Source organism: Microchirus variegatus, assembly GCF_963457635.1.
Source record: "Microchirus variegatus genome assembly, chromosome: 23".
Taxonomy (NCBI): Eukaryota; Metazoa; Chordata; class Actinopteri; order Pleuronectiformes; family Soleidae; genus Microchirus; species Microchirus variegatus.
This window is the reverse complement of record NC_139824.1, coordinates 5,037,911-5,054,842: the sequence shown is the minus strand read 5'-3', so window position 1 is coordinate 5,054,842 and position 16,932 is coordinate 5,037,911. Positions and strand designations below refer to the sequence as shown.

At 41.1% G+C, this 16,932-nt stretch overlaps 1 protein-coding gene across 1 annotated transcript; it reads left to right on the top strand.

The window, feature by feature from the left end:
- Positions 1-523: 523 nt before the first annotated feature.
- rgs12b (regulator of G protein signaling 12b) lies at positions 524-11,485 on the top strand (the record flags this gene model as incomplete). Its single annotated transcript, XM_083909314.1, has 14 exons — positions 524-605; positions 3,239-3,408; positions 4,299-4,391; positions 4,568-4,711; positions 6,899-7,081; positions 7,543-7,693; positions 7,985-8,079; positions 8,272-8,484; positions 9,197-9,270; positions 9,374-9,500; positions 9,766-9,862; positions 9,984-10,054; positions 10,599-10,770; positions 10,941-11,485. 14 exons carry the CDS (start codon positions 524-526, stop codon positions 11,483-11,485), a joined length of 2,217 nt encoding a protein of 738 aa, XP_083765440.1.
- Between the last annotated feature and the right edge of the window lie 5,447 nt (positions 11,486-16,932).

The window sequence follows — 16,932 nt, the reverse complement described above, 5'->3', positions numbered from 1 at the left end:
TGTGTGTGTTTGTATTTTTGATGTGTCTGTATGAGATCCACGGGCTCATTAGTCTCAGCCGTGGCCTTTAACAAGGTCCTCATCAATACTGCAGTGTGTGTGCGTGTGTGTGTGTGTGTGTGTGTATGTGCATGTACACGTGTGCGCTGTGTCGGTTTTAGTTCCCACCTCCCTCGACTCTGAATTATTCATTATCTTGATCCTTGTGTGTGGCTGTATCACTTACATACCTGGAAGTATGTGCATGTGTGTGTGTGTGTTTCTGTCTGTATGCATGCACATTGAGACCTGACTCTCTGTGGTCTCTCAGGTTGTCAGACTGTTTGGTTCCCCACCAGCAGCCTCCCTCCCTCTCTCTCTCTCTCTCTATGTCCTTCATTCTCCATCTTCTTCTTTTCCTCTTTTCTGTCCCTTCCTCCTCATAATGCTGTTAGCTGTGAGTGAGTGTGTATTTGCCATGTCCTGGACCGTGTGCTCAGCCTAGTGTGTGTCGAGGTAGTTAGAGGCTCTGATAGGGTAGAGTATGGATGGAGGGACCTGGAGTCCCCTCAGGACTCGATATCTGCCTCGCTGGCACCACACAGGCTCTTACCAGCTCTACTCAGGTGAGGAAGTTTTTTTTAGTGAAATAAGTAAAAGCTAGTTTTAGGCACAGAGGAGGGGAAACTACTGACTGCAAAGGTCAATGTTGGATATAGCTTCCGTTTAGGAGGCTGATCAAATGTTGCAGATCGTTTGTGTATTTAAATGTTTTTGTAGCTGCCACCTATAGGTTGGGGACTTTATTAGCTGAGCCTGTGTGTATGCAGCCATGTTTAACTATTAAAGATAGGGTTGGAGATCCTGTAAAGTTTGAGGGAGCTACATTCTGAATTCAAAAGTCCAAGCCCCTTTCTGCAGATTTCCTCCAAAGCTACACCTCTAGAGCACAGGAACACGGGTTCACGAGCGCTGCGCAGCATCAGTATTTTTCAGCAAAGCTACAATTTTTAGACACTTGTTCAAATGACAATGTGATGATGAAAAACAACAAATAATCAAAGACATAAAGTTAACCTCAATGCCCAGTAGAAACAGAGCCACCATGTCATCACTTGGCAGCCCTTTCTGGGCTTTCAGTTGTCAGCACAGTTCAAACGCAGCATCGATGTTTACTCTGGTCTTGGATCGCTCTGTATCAGTCTTTTTCTTGGCAGTATAGCTTTCCAAAAAAAAAAAAATCTTTCGTTGACGACCAAAACCTGATGTTGGCACCTTTTCTGAAACAGTCTTGCATGAAAAGGGGTACGTGGGGGGGGAGGGGGTTAGATGGCACTTTGATTGATGGATCACAATCCAATAAATTTGGCAGGCAACGTGTAAATCCCATTGAGATTAAAAACCTATTTGTCAAGGGAGACCTGGCAAAGATAGGCAGCATCACATAAAAAGACAAATAACAAAGTAAAACAATTGAAAGACAGAATAAAAACAATGACAAACAAATAAACAAGGTATGATAAAGAAAATTAGAAGTTGGATTACTAAAAACAAGCCAATGTGATGGAAATCTACTCAAATACTCTAATTAAACTATAATCTGAATGGTGAAAGATGGAATAGGCAACTTTAAAAAACCTTTTAATCTATTTACAGCATAAAGGAGCTGTGTTTTTGTACACACACATTTTAAATGGACAAGTGTGTCAAATATGCCCACAAACAAGAGGGTTGTGACACGCAGTTGTGACACGCATTCAGTGTGGATGTACCAATATTTCTTGCCACCAAAATGAAAATAACTATAAAAAAATCACTTTTAGCTCTTCTTGTGATACTTGCAACAAAGAAATAGGTCAAACTGTTCTTTGTTCACTCTGAAATAATATTTGGAACTCCTGAATCAGTTGATGAAGGTGAATGTGTCCCCAGACACATGAATTTAGCTGCAAAGCTGTTGAATGGTGGTATTAATTCAGTGAGACTGCAGCAAATTCAGTCATAGGTTTTGGTTGATCGCTATCAGGAATACAAACGTTTACATGTGATTTTGATGCCCCATTTTTAGTCTGTCAGACCTGTGGCTGCTGTACTGTGGTTACTCACCTTTTCTGTGTGACTCATTTGTTACAAACTTAGCTGAAACAGGGTTTGAAATACTAAATGATGCTGTTTTGCATAATGCAAAACCCTGCAGGCCCTGGTTGGCACAAATAGTCTTCTTTTCTTCTGCCAGAAAAATGATTTAGTCTTTGAAGAAACATTTTGCCATGCTTGTTTCGTGTTTTTTTCTTTGCATAAATAAAGAATAGTGAGTTAAATACCCCATGTAAATGCTATATACATCAATAGATGAAGAACATATCTTTCACTTGGACACAGCTTGAATCATTTTTAATTTTTTTTTACTTTTTTTGGCATTATAAATGATGCAAGTGTGTTATCTCTTTTTTGTCTACCTTTTCTGGGATATTATTAGGATGTAATGATGATAGAGGACCTTCATAAATCAGTCTGAGTAGAAACAACCTTTGCCTGGTATAGGTGAACAGTGAAAAGTGTGTCTTTGTCCTGGTTTGATTACTTCACGTGTCCTTTTACACATAATACTATATTTACATAACATCGTGCTATAGGCTGACACCTAAATTGTGGCAAGAAGAGAAGACAGATGTGTTTATCGATTATAATCGATTGATCACAAAATTTAAAGTTCGTTAAAAAGTTGTTTAAAATGGTCAAATCTGTCATACTACATGCCTTCGTTTAGATGAAGATCTAACATTTCACACATTATTCTATTTACTTATTTAGTATGATTGTTATCATGCCTAAAATCTCTGTCTTGCTAAGGCAACAGAAACCCATAAGTACATATGGACACAGTGTCACAGTCTCTGGGTTGGATGCCACATGACCTGATCATCAGCATGTAGCTGAAAATGCTGCCTATAGAGAAAAACAGCTACAATTGATATTTGAAATAGCTTCATATATATATATATATATATATGTATATTTATATATATATATATGTATATAAATCATATATAATCTAGACCTTGTCACTGTGTAATCATAGTATTTTTAATGTGCATATACAGGTCAGGTACAGATACATAAAGATTTCTGACCTCTACCCAGGTGTTTGACGTGTGTGTTTGTGTGTGTGTGTGTGTGTGTGTGTGTGTGTGTGTGTGTGTGTGTGTGTGTGTGTGTGTGTGTGTGTGTGTGTGTGTGTGCGTGTGTGTGTGAACAGAGCTGAACCGTGTTGAGCTGCAGGGCTGCAGCAGAGACAACAGTCTGAACAGTAATGCCATCCTGCCCAGCGTCCAGAGCCACCGGCGACACACAGAGAGGAGAGTGGCCAGCTGGGCCGTCTGCTTCGAGAGACTGCTGCAGGATCCAGAGGGTGTCCACTTTTTCTCGGTACAATGACCGCACACGACTGGTGTCGGAAAGCGCATGCTTGAATCGCATTGTATCTTGTTGCAGAGTCAAAAACAACACCAGGTTTGCGTATGTGAAGTGTGTTTTATTCTATCGTTTGTAGGGCCCAGTCAGCATTTGTCTTTGGACAAAAGAGTTACTGTTAGGAATGAGATGATATTGGTATCTGCAGATATTGGCTTTAAAATGTATTATCAGATATCGACAAACACACCAAGATCTACCGATATGACAATATGACTACAACAGTAAGCTAAATAGGCTACTGCCTCCTTGACTTCTAAGCTGGCCCAGTCTACAACTATAATGTATGTTATGTTTATTTATTTTGCTTTATTAAGAAAATATATCTACATTTGATGTGACATGAGTTTCAATATAATATATACCATATCAATATTCCATATTATGGTATGGTACAGGTCTGACATGTCCAATGGGTCCTCCAAAACCACATTTGGAGGTGGTGGAGGCCAGGATTAGCAAGTGCAACAATCTTAAAACGAATCAACAAATGATTCATTTTACTCCAGTGGTTAAAATGTTATTTCATGTTACAACATGTTACCATGTTACAATTCTTTTTCTTCTTAATCTCTCCCTCTGTGAATTGTGTGATCACTACTGGTCGCTTTAGACACGCACACACTATGACACACAGACAGTGGACACATCTGGACACAGGATGTCCATGAAGCATTTTATTGCCAGATGTGAACAGCTATACTCAACACTGTCCACTTAACACTGATTAGAACTCTCAGGACAGATGTTGATACCAAGTCTGATTGAGGCTTTAGTGTGTTGTATCCATGTCAAAAATGTTAAAAAGAAGAAAAAGTTGAATGCACCTTTGATTCTTACTACAGGAGTTCCTGAAGAAAGAGTTCAGTGAGGAGAATATCCTGTTTTGGCAGGCCTGCGAGTTCTTCAGCCACGTCCCTGAGAATGACAAGAAACAGGTAACACACATGCAAGACATTGTTTTGGTCACAGCATGCATATCTAATTACAGCCCTCTAGCAATATCAACTCAACCTGTGAGCTGTTAATCAGCTCCCAGTTCTCATCTTAGTTTTCCCTCCGTCTCATCACGTTTTTACTTGAACTTAACCTCAACCTCTCCTCCACCCTCCAGCTCTCTCAGCGCGCCAGGGAGATCTACAACAGCTTCCTGTCCAGTAAATCTACAACCCCAGTCAACATCGACAGTCAGGCTCAGCTCGCTGATGACATCCTGAATTCTCCTCGACCTGACATGTTCAAGGAGCAGCAACTGCAGGTAGTAATTACACCAAATACCCTTACCAACTCCAAACTCAAGGTTACCACTAAGTACTTTTGGAAAAGAGGACGTTTTCCTTCAACAGATTTTACTAAGATGATTTAAAACTTTGACCTTCCTTATGAGCTGAAACTCTTTTTGCCCTGAAGAGGCAGTTTATTATTATGGTACTCATTAATCTGGATCAAAACAGACCTGTATTGAAAATGGACAAGTATTACAACACTGGGTGCTCAAACAGCATAAGGTCTACTATTGGGGTCGTACCTATGTTCCCCGGGTCCTATGTTCCCCGTTTTGTGGAAGCCTGAGTGTGGAGCTCCAGGGTAAAGGGTTAGGGTTAGGGTAAGGGTTACAGAGAGAGAGAGTGAGAGAGGGAGTTTCCCGGTTTGTTCACGACCGGCAACAGTGGGGAACATAGAACCTTTTTTTTTAGAAAAAAAAGGTCCTATGTTCCCTGGGTCCTTTTGAGTGAAAGCGGGGAACATAGGGTCCTTTTTATAAAAAAGGGTCCTATGTTCCCCGGTCACATACAAAGCGGGGAACATAGGACCCTTTGGGTGAACAGTGGGAAACATAGGACCCTTTTTTAAGAGAAAGATTTTTAAGAGAAAAATAGGTCTTTGCTGCTTTAAGGTGTGCTCTGAACATATACTACATTTCCCACAATGCATGGTGTTTGCGTTACCCGCAAAGTGACAGCATCCCGACACTAGTTCTCAGCATATCATTATGCATCATGCTACGAGTGAAATTGAGATTGAGACTGTGATCGCAGGAGAATGTGTTCACTAAAGCCACAACCAAAAACGATGTGGCAGTGAAAGCTAGCTTTATTGTGGCTGAAGAAATCACACGTGCTTCAAAGTCTTTTTCTGAGGGTGAGTTTTTGAAGCAGTGCATGCTGAAGGTGTGTGAGCAGGTCAGATACGAACTTTTAAAACTGTTAGTTTGTCAAGAAACACCATCGCGGACTGGGTTACATCTATAATGCATAATATTTGTAACTTGAATAAGACATGAATAAAGAAAGTTATTTTGCAATTTGGTTTAAATTTGGTTACATTAAGTTACATTTATTCTGTATGACAATTACATCTGGCCCTTTGATGGTAACCCTTATGCTGATGTGGCCCTCAGTGAACATGAGTTTGACACCCCTGGACTATAGCCATGGTTCTCAAACTGTGGTATGTGTACCACGTGTTACACAAGCTTCCTTTGGTAGTAGCTGGAGGAAAATCAGAAATACTGTTCTACTGTATATGTCACGGTGTGTGACTGGAGTGGAGTTGAGGAATTTTAACACGAGTGTGCAGACCGGAACAAAACACATTAATACAGTAAATAAAAACAACAATTATTATTATTATTATTATTAATAATAATAAATGGTCATGATGTGAGGTGAAAAGAACTGCAAAGATAACCGTGGCTGTGCATGAATGTGCACTATGCAAAATGAAACTCATGATTTGCAGCACTTCCTCACAGTACATGCCATGCATGATGCTGGTGGTCATGGTCACAAATAGTTTTAAAACAAGATAATATTGACTGTAAAACCAGATAATCAATGAGTTTCAGCTCTAAAACTAATGACTCTCCTCAACCTCATGTTTTGATGATTGCTCTGATAAACACTGGCAGGTATGAGACATTTTAAGAGACAGGTATATCACTTTCCAAATGATGTAAAATCATTTAATCATCAAGAGGCGATCCCCAAAAATGTGGAGAAAGGGTTGAGAGAAATGGGAAGCCTGAGCTTCTTCTGCATTTCTTGTTAATGTATTTGTGGAAAATTGGAGGGAAATTTCTGTTTTTACATTGTCATCATGTGGTATTTACTGTAAATGAATGAGAGAAAAATATACTACTACAACCTTCCTGTGTTCTCAATATCTGTAAGCAAATTGTTGCCATCAGGTTTTTTTTCTCTTTCCATCTGTTTGTTTTTAGTTTGCTTTCTTCCTCTTTTTAACCCTTTCATCTTCTTCCTTCCTTTTTCTGGTCTTACCCTTCATTTTTGTGTGTGTCTGTCCATTTGCTGTTGCCATTTGTTGCTTCTATTTCTATCCTTTGTAACTGTGTTCAATCTATTTCACTTTCTTGTGTTTCTACTTTCTTCTCATCTTTTCTGTGCTTAATCCCTTGATAACTTCTTCCCCTCCTGTTCTGTAGATCTTTAACCTGATGAAGTTTGACAGCTACACCCGCTTCCTCAAGTCTTTCCTGTACCAGGAGTGTATGCAGGCGGAGTTGGAGGGCAGGCCTCTGCATGACCCTTGCCACATCCCCAACAGTCCCACCTCCAAACGCAGCATCACTGGCTCTGACCGCTCCAACCACTCAACGCCCAAGAAGGTAATGCATACAGAGCAAATTCTTTTTCATCGCGTTTTTGATACATTTTGATAAACTTTAAAGGTGACATATGTAAGAATGTGGCCAAAAACGGTTACTACATTCAAATTCAAAATACCGAGGTATTTTAGGTTCCCTTTTCTGACATAACTGGCAACCCGTGGTTGCTCGGCAGCGGAGAATCTACTGACTGCAATGATATGTAGACAGCGGTAGGTGGCGCCACATGCCAAAACATGATTTCAAAACATAAACATGATTTGCAGTCTGCAAAAGATTTTTTTCAATGCAAATATTTTGGCTGTACTGTTGTTGTTGGTGAGTTCAGTTTGTTATATGAACATTATTCCTGAGTCTCTGTGACATATTAGGAGGATTTTATGGCCAGTTGATTCAGATTTATTACATAATGCACCTTTAACATCCATCATGTGTACCTGTAATTTTTTTGTGTGTTATAGGAGGACAAAAAGAGCAAATCTGGTCGATCTTTGAATGAGTACAGCAGAGACGACTCAGGGGACCAGAGGAAAGGCATGTTCCTCTCCTGGTCCCGCAACAGGAGCTTCGGCAAAGGCCCCAAGAAACGAGAGCTGGCTGACTTCAACTACAGTCAGTAGTTTTTGCCATCATATGAGTTCAGTTCGTTGAAGAGTTTTATTCGAAACAAGAAAAGCTCCTATATGAAAACAACTCCAAAATACTTCATTCATCAACCACCATCGCTGACGTTTAATCAATTACAGTTGAAAACACTGGAAGTGATCCTGGAATTTTATTAATGTGAACAGATTTTATGGTGTTAATAATGGACCCTTTCAAATGTATGTTTGATGCAGAGGTTTGGAATGATTCCACAGTTATCTCTCTTCTAGAAACACTGACTGATGTAATGTCATTCAGATTTCTCTGGCAGTAACGGTCGGCGTGAATCGCAGGGTTCCTTGTCATCAGGAGCCAGTCTGGAACTGGGGCCATCAGGACTGGGGAGGAATGAGGTCAGCGTGGAAAGTGATATCACCACACAATGGCTTTAGACTGTAATGGTCAAACATTCCTGTCACGTTTGACTTGAATGATATTAACTTTGAATTAAAAGAACAGAGTAAACGGACAGTGTCTGGTTTCCTCTGCTCAGCTTCTCTTCTGTCTGTTTTAACACTGACTTTGTCTCTGTTTTCTTCATTCAGGGTGATGTTTCCAGAGATGCGGTATCAGGGTCAACCGAGCATGGAGGGGGCAGCGCCCCCTTGAGGCAGTGTAACATAAGCTTGCCGGACGGCTCATGTTGCTCTGTGCCACTGAGGTCTGGAGTGTCCATCAGGGACTTGCTCCTGGGTCTTTGTGAGAAGCTCTGTATCAACTTGGCAGCTATTGACCTCTTCCTGGTTGGAGGGGAGAAGGTATTTTCATGCCACATTAAACCACACTTAAAGGACCAGTGTGTAAAATGTAGGTTATAATAATTTTCTTTTGGCAGATATTCATGATAAAACAGTTATACTTTTGTGTTAGTATGTCAGCTTTACAGAGGCCACCATTTAGGACTACCTTGTATTAACAGTAGTCCACAAGGGATAAACTAAACTTGCAGCACACTTGGGTGAGGTGAGGGACATTCAGATACAACTTGAATCTTCACCTGAAAATGTTGCTAAATGTTAAGCCCAATATTTACTCCTGCGTAAACTGCTCTACGTCAGTTACGGAGAGCCCTCTACGTCTACGGAGAGTCTGTTAGAGAGCCTCTCTGTCGTCTCAGGCTGCATGAAATAGTGTCCGTCACTCGGTCAAGGGACAACGGAGACGGCAAGGGCTGCGATTGGTCGCCGCCGTTGTCCGTATGCCCCCGTCGTCCACTGTCGTAAACCGATACCTGGCATCACACCTAGTCATCAGCACAATGGAGTGAGCTCCTTTGTATTTGAAGTAGTCACTCCCGGGATTTTTGTATCAAAAGTATCTGTGTTTCAATGTTATTTAGCTGCAACGACAACAACAGTCTCTCGCGCCATTGCAGTTCTTTTTGGTCTGGTCCATGTAACTCAAAATGAATATCCTTCCATGATTCTTAACAATTGATTTTAAATGATGATGATGTGTCCCCTTTTCTAGCCACTTGTTTTGGACCAAGACTGTATGACACTCTGCTCTCGGGACCTCCGACTAGAAAAACGCACACTCTTCAGGTACAGTAAAAGGAATAAAATCTGTCTGTTGTCAATGATCTTGATAAGTTGGCCCCAAAAGCTACTGCAATAAAAAACCTAATTCTGTTATTTTCTTCTCCAGACTCGACTTAGTCCCTATTAACCGGTCTGTGGGCCTAAAAGCTAAACCTGCAAAGCCAGTGACGGAAGTCCTTAGACCTGTTGTTGCCAAATATGGCCTGCACTTCTCTGACTTGGTCGCACGCATTGTAAGTCATTAATTTATTTTGGCTGTGTATAGAGAGTGAGGAAAGTAGCTTTAAATTCTCGATTAGAGTGAGGCATTGTTGGCCACTTTTTGCTAGTGAGTAATTGATTGTGGGAAAGGTCTAATAGGTGAACATCTTTCCAACTTTGCCCAAGTCAGCTGGGCTCCGTCCAGCGTGGCTCGAAAAAGAGCACAGATGATTGATGAGCAGTTCAGAAGCAGTTGTGTTCTTGCTGAAAGGGTGACTGTTTGTGTGTGTGATGCAGAGTGGGGAGTCAGAACCTTTAGATTTAGGTATTCCTATTTCCAACCTGGACGGCCTGCGTGTGGTGTTAGATACAGCAGAACACACTCCTGGAACGGGTGAGTAATACACAAACAGTTTTTCTCCTAAACAAATCATTCACAAAATTGAACACTGCAATTGTGTTGATACTGCAGTACTTTATTGTTCTCTCTCTCAAAATCTCTATCTTTCATTCAGTTGACAAACATAAAGTAGGTCATTCGAAGAGTCTCGTCTCAGTTTCTACAAGTAGAAACCAACCATCAACAGTAAGATCTCCTCCAGTCTTCTATTTCTCATTTCTTCTTGCCTCTGGAATCTTCCATAACCCACAAAGTGTCCCAATTTCCTGGTTGATGTTAAGTGTCTTTCTTGCTGTCTTTCAGTCCTCCATTCAGTTCCCTGTATGTATGTACCTCGTCACACTCACAAAGGTTCCTAATGTTCCGTCACTACAGTCCGCCTGTGACCGAATGCATCATCAACTTTCCAATTTGGTTTGCTGGTTTTCTTGATTCCATAACAAACCCACCCCCAATGATGCAGTTGGTTGCGCTCAGGGTCATGTTGTTGTTTTTTATTTGTTAAATGACCATTTGGTCATGATCGATGTTTGAGGATCCCTTTGGGATAGTAGTGTGACTTTTAGCACACAGTGTGACATTATGGTTGTCTGAATGAAACACCCCACTTATATATGTATATGTTTAACCATATACATATTTTCATTACATATGTTTCAGTGAATGTGTTGCCATTGCTTGTGCCCATACCATCGCCATGACTTATCAGGGCTAACGTTGTGGTCCTCAGGGGGAGAAGAGGCGCTCAGGGAAAACAGGTTCAGCCCACGTCCGTGGGCAAAACGGCAAGGCTGGGCACGGTTCTGACCTAAGAGGCTTGGTCTTACCCAACCACCCCATCTCTCTGCATAAGGCCCTGGAGAAAAGAAAGCAGAAAAAGATCAACCTAGATGAAGCTGAAGGTAACTTCACTGAACAACCTTTTTGCAGAAGCTGCTTTCAAATGCTTTCAAAGCTGGCTATAGCTGCATGTAGCATAGCTCGCACTGAATGTAGCCCTCTTTTGCATGTTTCTCGAAGAATGATGAACGATTTCAAAAACGCTCACGTGCATGCATGTTTGTGTTTGCAGAATTCTTCGACCTCATTTTTAAAGCTCAGAGCCACCGAGCAGACGACCAGAGAGGCCTGCTAAACAAAAGTGACCTGCAGCTTCCAGACTTTCTTCGCCTTTCGCCGACGGCAACTACCCAGGCTGCTCCCTACAACCCTAATTCCCGTAACGCCAACAACGGCAGCCTCCCGAGCAGCAGTCGCCAGGGCAAAAAGACAATCAGCAAAGACAGGGGAGGAGGAAGAGGAGGTGGCACCCACTTGCTCACTGCAAGCCATCAGTCCCAGAGCTTGGGCTCTGCACTGGGCACTGGAAGTGGAGGCAGAAGGAAATCCAGAACACTGCCTCCATTTTCTGGCCCCATCTCCCACATCCACCCCAAATCTAGCAGGGGAGAATGCGTCCAGGAAGAGGACACGCTCTCAGACCTGACTCTTGTAGGAGAGGGGGACATCAACAGTCCCAACCTCAGCTACGTCACTCCCTCAGCCCTTCCCTGCAAACCCCGACCCCAACAGCAAGCACAGGACAGTCGGCCGAGTTCAGGTACCTTTCCTGTGTGAAGCCTTTAAACTCTGTCTTCATCTGACTGCAAACGGGACTGGAGACCTCCTGAAGTCAGTTTGAAGATCTTTGTTGGCCACTCTTTATCTGTGGCTGAATGCATCCAGATTTCCTCTGCCCCTTTATTTACTTCACTGCTACAACCTTACATTTACTACATCATATTTTGAGTAGAAATGATGTAAATAAATATATAATAACTAAGGTAATGCAACTGCAAATAATGTAGTGATGCATGCACTGCCTTTAGGCCACAATTGTGGTATGATGATACAATTCAGAGAGTGAGAGGAAATATTGATGCATTAGGCTTGTCATTTCTCTGCGTGGTGTGTATCTGTGTGAACTCTCGAGCGCACTTGCTGTGGATATTTCATAAGCCGAGGAACAAGCTCAGGATGAATTGGTGATGACCAGTGCCAAACCCCCTCCTCCATCTCCCTCCAACCCTCCAGTGTCCAGAATCTAACAATGCACTTTAGCCAATTACAACAAGATGTTTTATCATTTTTACAGGTTCTTAAGATTTGATAAAAAGGTTCAACTTCTGTAGTGGTATGGGGGCTTTAGTATTGCACTTACAAGACACATAGTGGGCTTGACCCAGTACATACAAGCATACACACAGCAGCACCATGAACATATGCTCAGCTGTTATTTATCGTCTCAAACACACCACGTTCTGAGTTTGCACACTATCTTTTCACTCATGAAAACAAAAACAAAAAATATGAGTGTGCACACATACAGTGGAACAGAAAGTTCTGGAACAACTGTACATGTACAACTTTATTTCATGTTTATTTTTTCTTGTTAGCACTTTATCACACTGCAGTAACTTTTATTTTCTCCCTTTCTCGCCTCAGTCCAGCAGTTAAACAGTGATTTTAGCAGTATTTTTCCCCTGCAGAGATTAAGCTGGAAAATTGGATGCCCCAAGTCAAACCATTACATTTTTTTTAAAGGTTTTTACTGTTACTATATTATGTACTGTATTCTCAGGCGAACATTAATGTATCCCACATCCTTTTCATTTTTACTCTCAGTTAAAATAATCAAATTGTATATAGTCAATGTTGTGAAAGCATCACATTGTTGTAGTCGTTGTGAAAATGCAAAGCAGCCGTTCCTGCAGTTTCTTCAGTTGTGTCACTGTGGAAATCAATTCTCCTCTGTTCAGTTGACTGCACTGTCTTTTGTTAACGCATCAGAATTAACATTTTTTTTTTCTATTCAATTTACTCTCATTTGTCCTTGGACATTTTTTCTCTTGCCGCAGATGGGAGGTTGCAATATTATTCCCATCATAGTATCCTGATTAGAAAAGTGAAACTTAAATACCACCATGGGAAAAGCGTCAGACTGTCCAAAACTCAATGACTTATGAAAAACCCAAAGGTCATTTCACAACACTTTTAACTATTACTGGTGGCCTACTTTAATTCACATAACACTAGCCGAACATCCACAGTACTACCATATGGCCATATGGCATATATGCATGATATCCAAGATTTATTTTTTATTTTTTAATTACCCATTCACTCAGTGGGTCAGTGGTAGAACAGGTCATCTTTCAACTGAGGGTTTCCCTGCCCCACTAGCCTCTATATGCTGATGTGTCCCTGGTAGGCACTGGTAGGTGAACCAGCACCATGTGAATGGGTATGATAGGTGTGCTGTCACTCATTCATTCACTCACAGCGTGTGAATGGGTGAATGGCAAAAAAAATATAGTGTAAAGACTAAATATAAATAGTTTTCGGGCTAGGCTATGACATGCGTCAATACATTAACAAACATCGTTTGTTACCAGTAGACTATTGTCTACATTATCGTATCGTGTTTCACCAATATGAAGACAGCAGTAGGCTATTCGCAACCCATAGAACCGCGTCCATTGTGGCCACATCCATGCACTTTTTAACACCCACAATACAATACTCATCAGTCCTTAAAGTTATGATCATGTACACAATGTCTATACAACAAACACATATTTCTTTGACACAGTGTTTGCAGATGCATCTTTTTTAAAAGTAGCCGGGGGGGGGGATGAAAAACAATCCTGACGGAAATCAAGGATGCACACCGTCGGGCCATGCTCAACCCATATCCAAAATCTTAGGTCGATCTGACTGACGGTCAGCGAGATATGCCAGTCAAAGTCACACACACACACAACGTGCTTTATAGTTAGATTATCATCATGTTTCAGACCATGCTTTCTTGTGTTAACATGAACAACACGAATCCAAGGTGGAATGTGGAATGAATTCTTCAGTTCAGTATTTACAGCTGAACCCCATCTGTGCAAACTCTGTTTTCTCTTCTTTATCTTTATCTTATGTTATGGCTCTCCCTCTCTCTCTGTCTGTCTGTGTGTCTGCAAGTAGAGTCTTTTGTTTTGAGGTAAAAGGTCTTATTTGGGGTAAAGTGCTATTAGATATGCAAGGGTTCTCCTCTCCTCAAATGCCTTATCGGGCAAGCTTTGTCGTTTTGGGCTTTTTGGACGTCACAAAAACGTCATAAACAAATGCATATGTTTCGCCTACAACTGCATTTGTGTATGCCTACGTCAGTGTGTGTGTGTACATACACTACTCACAAACTACCACTAAAGGTTCTGGTTCAATGATAATTTGTATTCAAACAGTCATCTTCATCATGATGATAAAACTGACATCATGAGACCAAGACAACACTTTATAATACTTTTTGTTGTGGTATTCATGTGATACACTTCTCATAGAACCTGGTGTACATATAGAGTTTTGGCCCTGTGTATTAGTTCACTGGCTCTGGTTAGGACATTTGCTCATTTCCAACAGTCAGCAGAATAATGAATTGCCTCACAGAGCAGCAGCTTGGTTCCTGTCATCTCACATGGTTTCATCTGCTGGTGAGAAGAGAAAGTAACGAAGTGGTGACACGTGCCGAGAGGAAACCAGTTTCTCCTTGTGGAGTTTAACCAAAAAATATTCCAATCACTGATTTGAGTGTTGATTTTTCACTGATCTAAAACACAGCTGTACACAGTAAATATTTCTTACGTCACAGTTGTTACAGTGACATAACAATTAGAATTCCTTGTCACTGAATATCATGCGTTTAGGTATTTGTACTTCCTTTGGGAGAGTGCAAAGAGCGTCTGTGGTGTGAATTATTGAGAATAAAAGTGGCCTTTCATAAACCGCTATACTTTCAAAATGAGCTTAAAGGTGAGATAGTTGATGTGGAAGCTTTGATGTAACAATGGGTTTAAAGTCAGTCGTATGATTTAAAGAAGCTAGAGCTGTGTGAAAAATCCAATTATCACAGATAAAGTTATGGCTCTTTTTATCTGAGCCAGTAGATGGCAGCAGTTTGTATCAAGACGGGAACACATTAATTACACAGAGAGAGAGCGAGGGAGAGAGAGGATATTACCAAACAGTCTTTCCCATGATGTCATAGCCAAGTGAGCCAAGTGCCATGGGAAAATTTGTCACATCCACTTAGTTTTCAAATGCCTTCCATGTCTCTCTCTCTCAAGTGTATTGTAGGGACTTCATCTGTTTACATGTAGTGGGGACGAAATGCAAATCCCCTTAATGTAAATCATTATCAAGTTTAGTAGGCCTACATGTTAGACTAGGGTAGTGTGTGAGATAGGGTTGAGTCAAAATATAGGGAGTTTACAGCAGGATAATGGCTGTGAAAGCTCCATTAAGAGATGATCCATCCACCTTCAATACATACAGTCAGGTCCATAAATATTGGGACATTGACTCTTATTTTTGGCTCTATACATCACTAAAATGGATTTGAAAATGAAACAAACAAGATGTGCTTTAACTGCACACTTTCAGCTTTAAGTTGAGACTATTTACATCCAAATCAAGTGAACGGTGTAGGAATTACAACACTTTCTATATGCGCCTCCCACTTTTTAGGGGACCAAAAGTAATGGGACAAACTAAACAATCATAAATCAAACTTTCATTGTTTAATACTTGGTTGCAAATCCTTTGCAGTCAATTACAGCCTGAAGTCTGGAAGGCATAGACATCACCAGACACTGGGTTTCATCCCTGGTGATGCTCTGTCAGGCCTCTACTGCAACAGTCTTCATTTTCTGCTTGTTCTTGGAACATTTTTCCTTCAGTTTGGTCTTCAGCGAGTGAAATTAATGCTCAATCAGATTCAGGTCAGGTGATTGACTTGGCCATTGAATAACATTCCACATATTTGCCTTAAAAACTCTTTGGTTGCCTTGGCAGTATGCTTTGGGTCATTGTCCATCTGCACTGTGAAGCTCTGTCGAATGAGTTCTGAAGCATTTGGCTGAATATGAGCAGATAATATTGCTCGAAACACTTCAGAATTCATCCTGCTGCTTTTGTCAGCAGTTACATCATCAATAAATACAAGGGAACCAGTTCCATTGGCAGCCATACATGCCCACGCCATGACACTACCACCATGCTTCACTGATGAGGTGGTATGTTGTGGATCATGAGCAGTTCCTTTCCTTCTCCACACTCTTCTCTTCCCATCACTGTGGTACAAGTTGATCTTGGTCTCTGTCCAGAGGATGTTCTTCCAGAATTGTAACGGTGTTGTTACACCTAACGGTTTTAGGTGTTTGTCAAATTCTAATCTTGTCTTCCTGTTTTTGAGGCTCGGTTTGTGGTGAACCCTCTGTATTCACTCTGGTGAAGTCTTCTTTTGATTGTTGACTTTGAAACACAAACACCGACCTCCTGGAGAGTGTTTTTGATCTGGCCAACTGTTGTGAAGGGCTTTTTCTTCACCAGGGTAAGAATTCTTCTGTCGTCCACCACAGTGGTTTTCCGTGGTCTTCCAGGTCTTTTGGTGTTGCTGAGCTCACCGGGGCATTCTTTCTTTTTAAGAATATTCCAAACAGTTGATTTGGCCACACCTAATGTTTTTGCTATTTCTCTGATGGGTTTGTTTTGATTTTTCAGTCTAATGTTGGCTTGCTTCACTGACAGTGACAGCTCCTTGGATCTCATATAGAAAGTTAACAGCAACAGATTCCAAATGCAAATGTCACTCCTGGAATCAACTCCAGAACTTTTACCTGCTTAATTGAAGATGACATAACGAGGGAAAAGCCCACACATGTCCATGAAATAGCTTTTCAGTCAATTGTCCCATTACTTAGTGGGAGGCATATATAGAACGTGTTGTAATTCCTACACCGCTCACCTGATTTGGAGTAAATAGCCTCCAATTAAAGCTAAAAGTGTACAGTTAAAGCACATCTTGTTCGTTTCATTTCATCCATTGTAGTGGTGTATAGAGCCAAAAGGAAGAGAATTGTGTCGATGTCCCAAAATATGTATGGACCTGACTGTAGATTGTATGCACTTTGTTTTCTATGTTGTGAATAGAGACATTCTGCACTTTTAACTTTTAGCTGATGTTTTGTTTTTTTCAG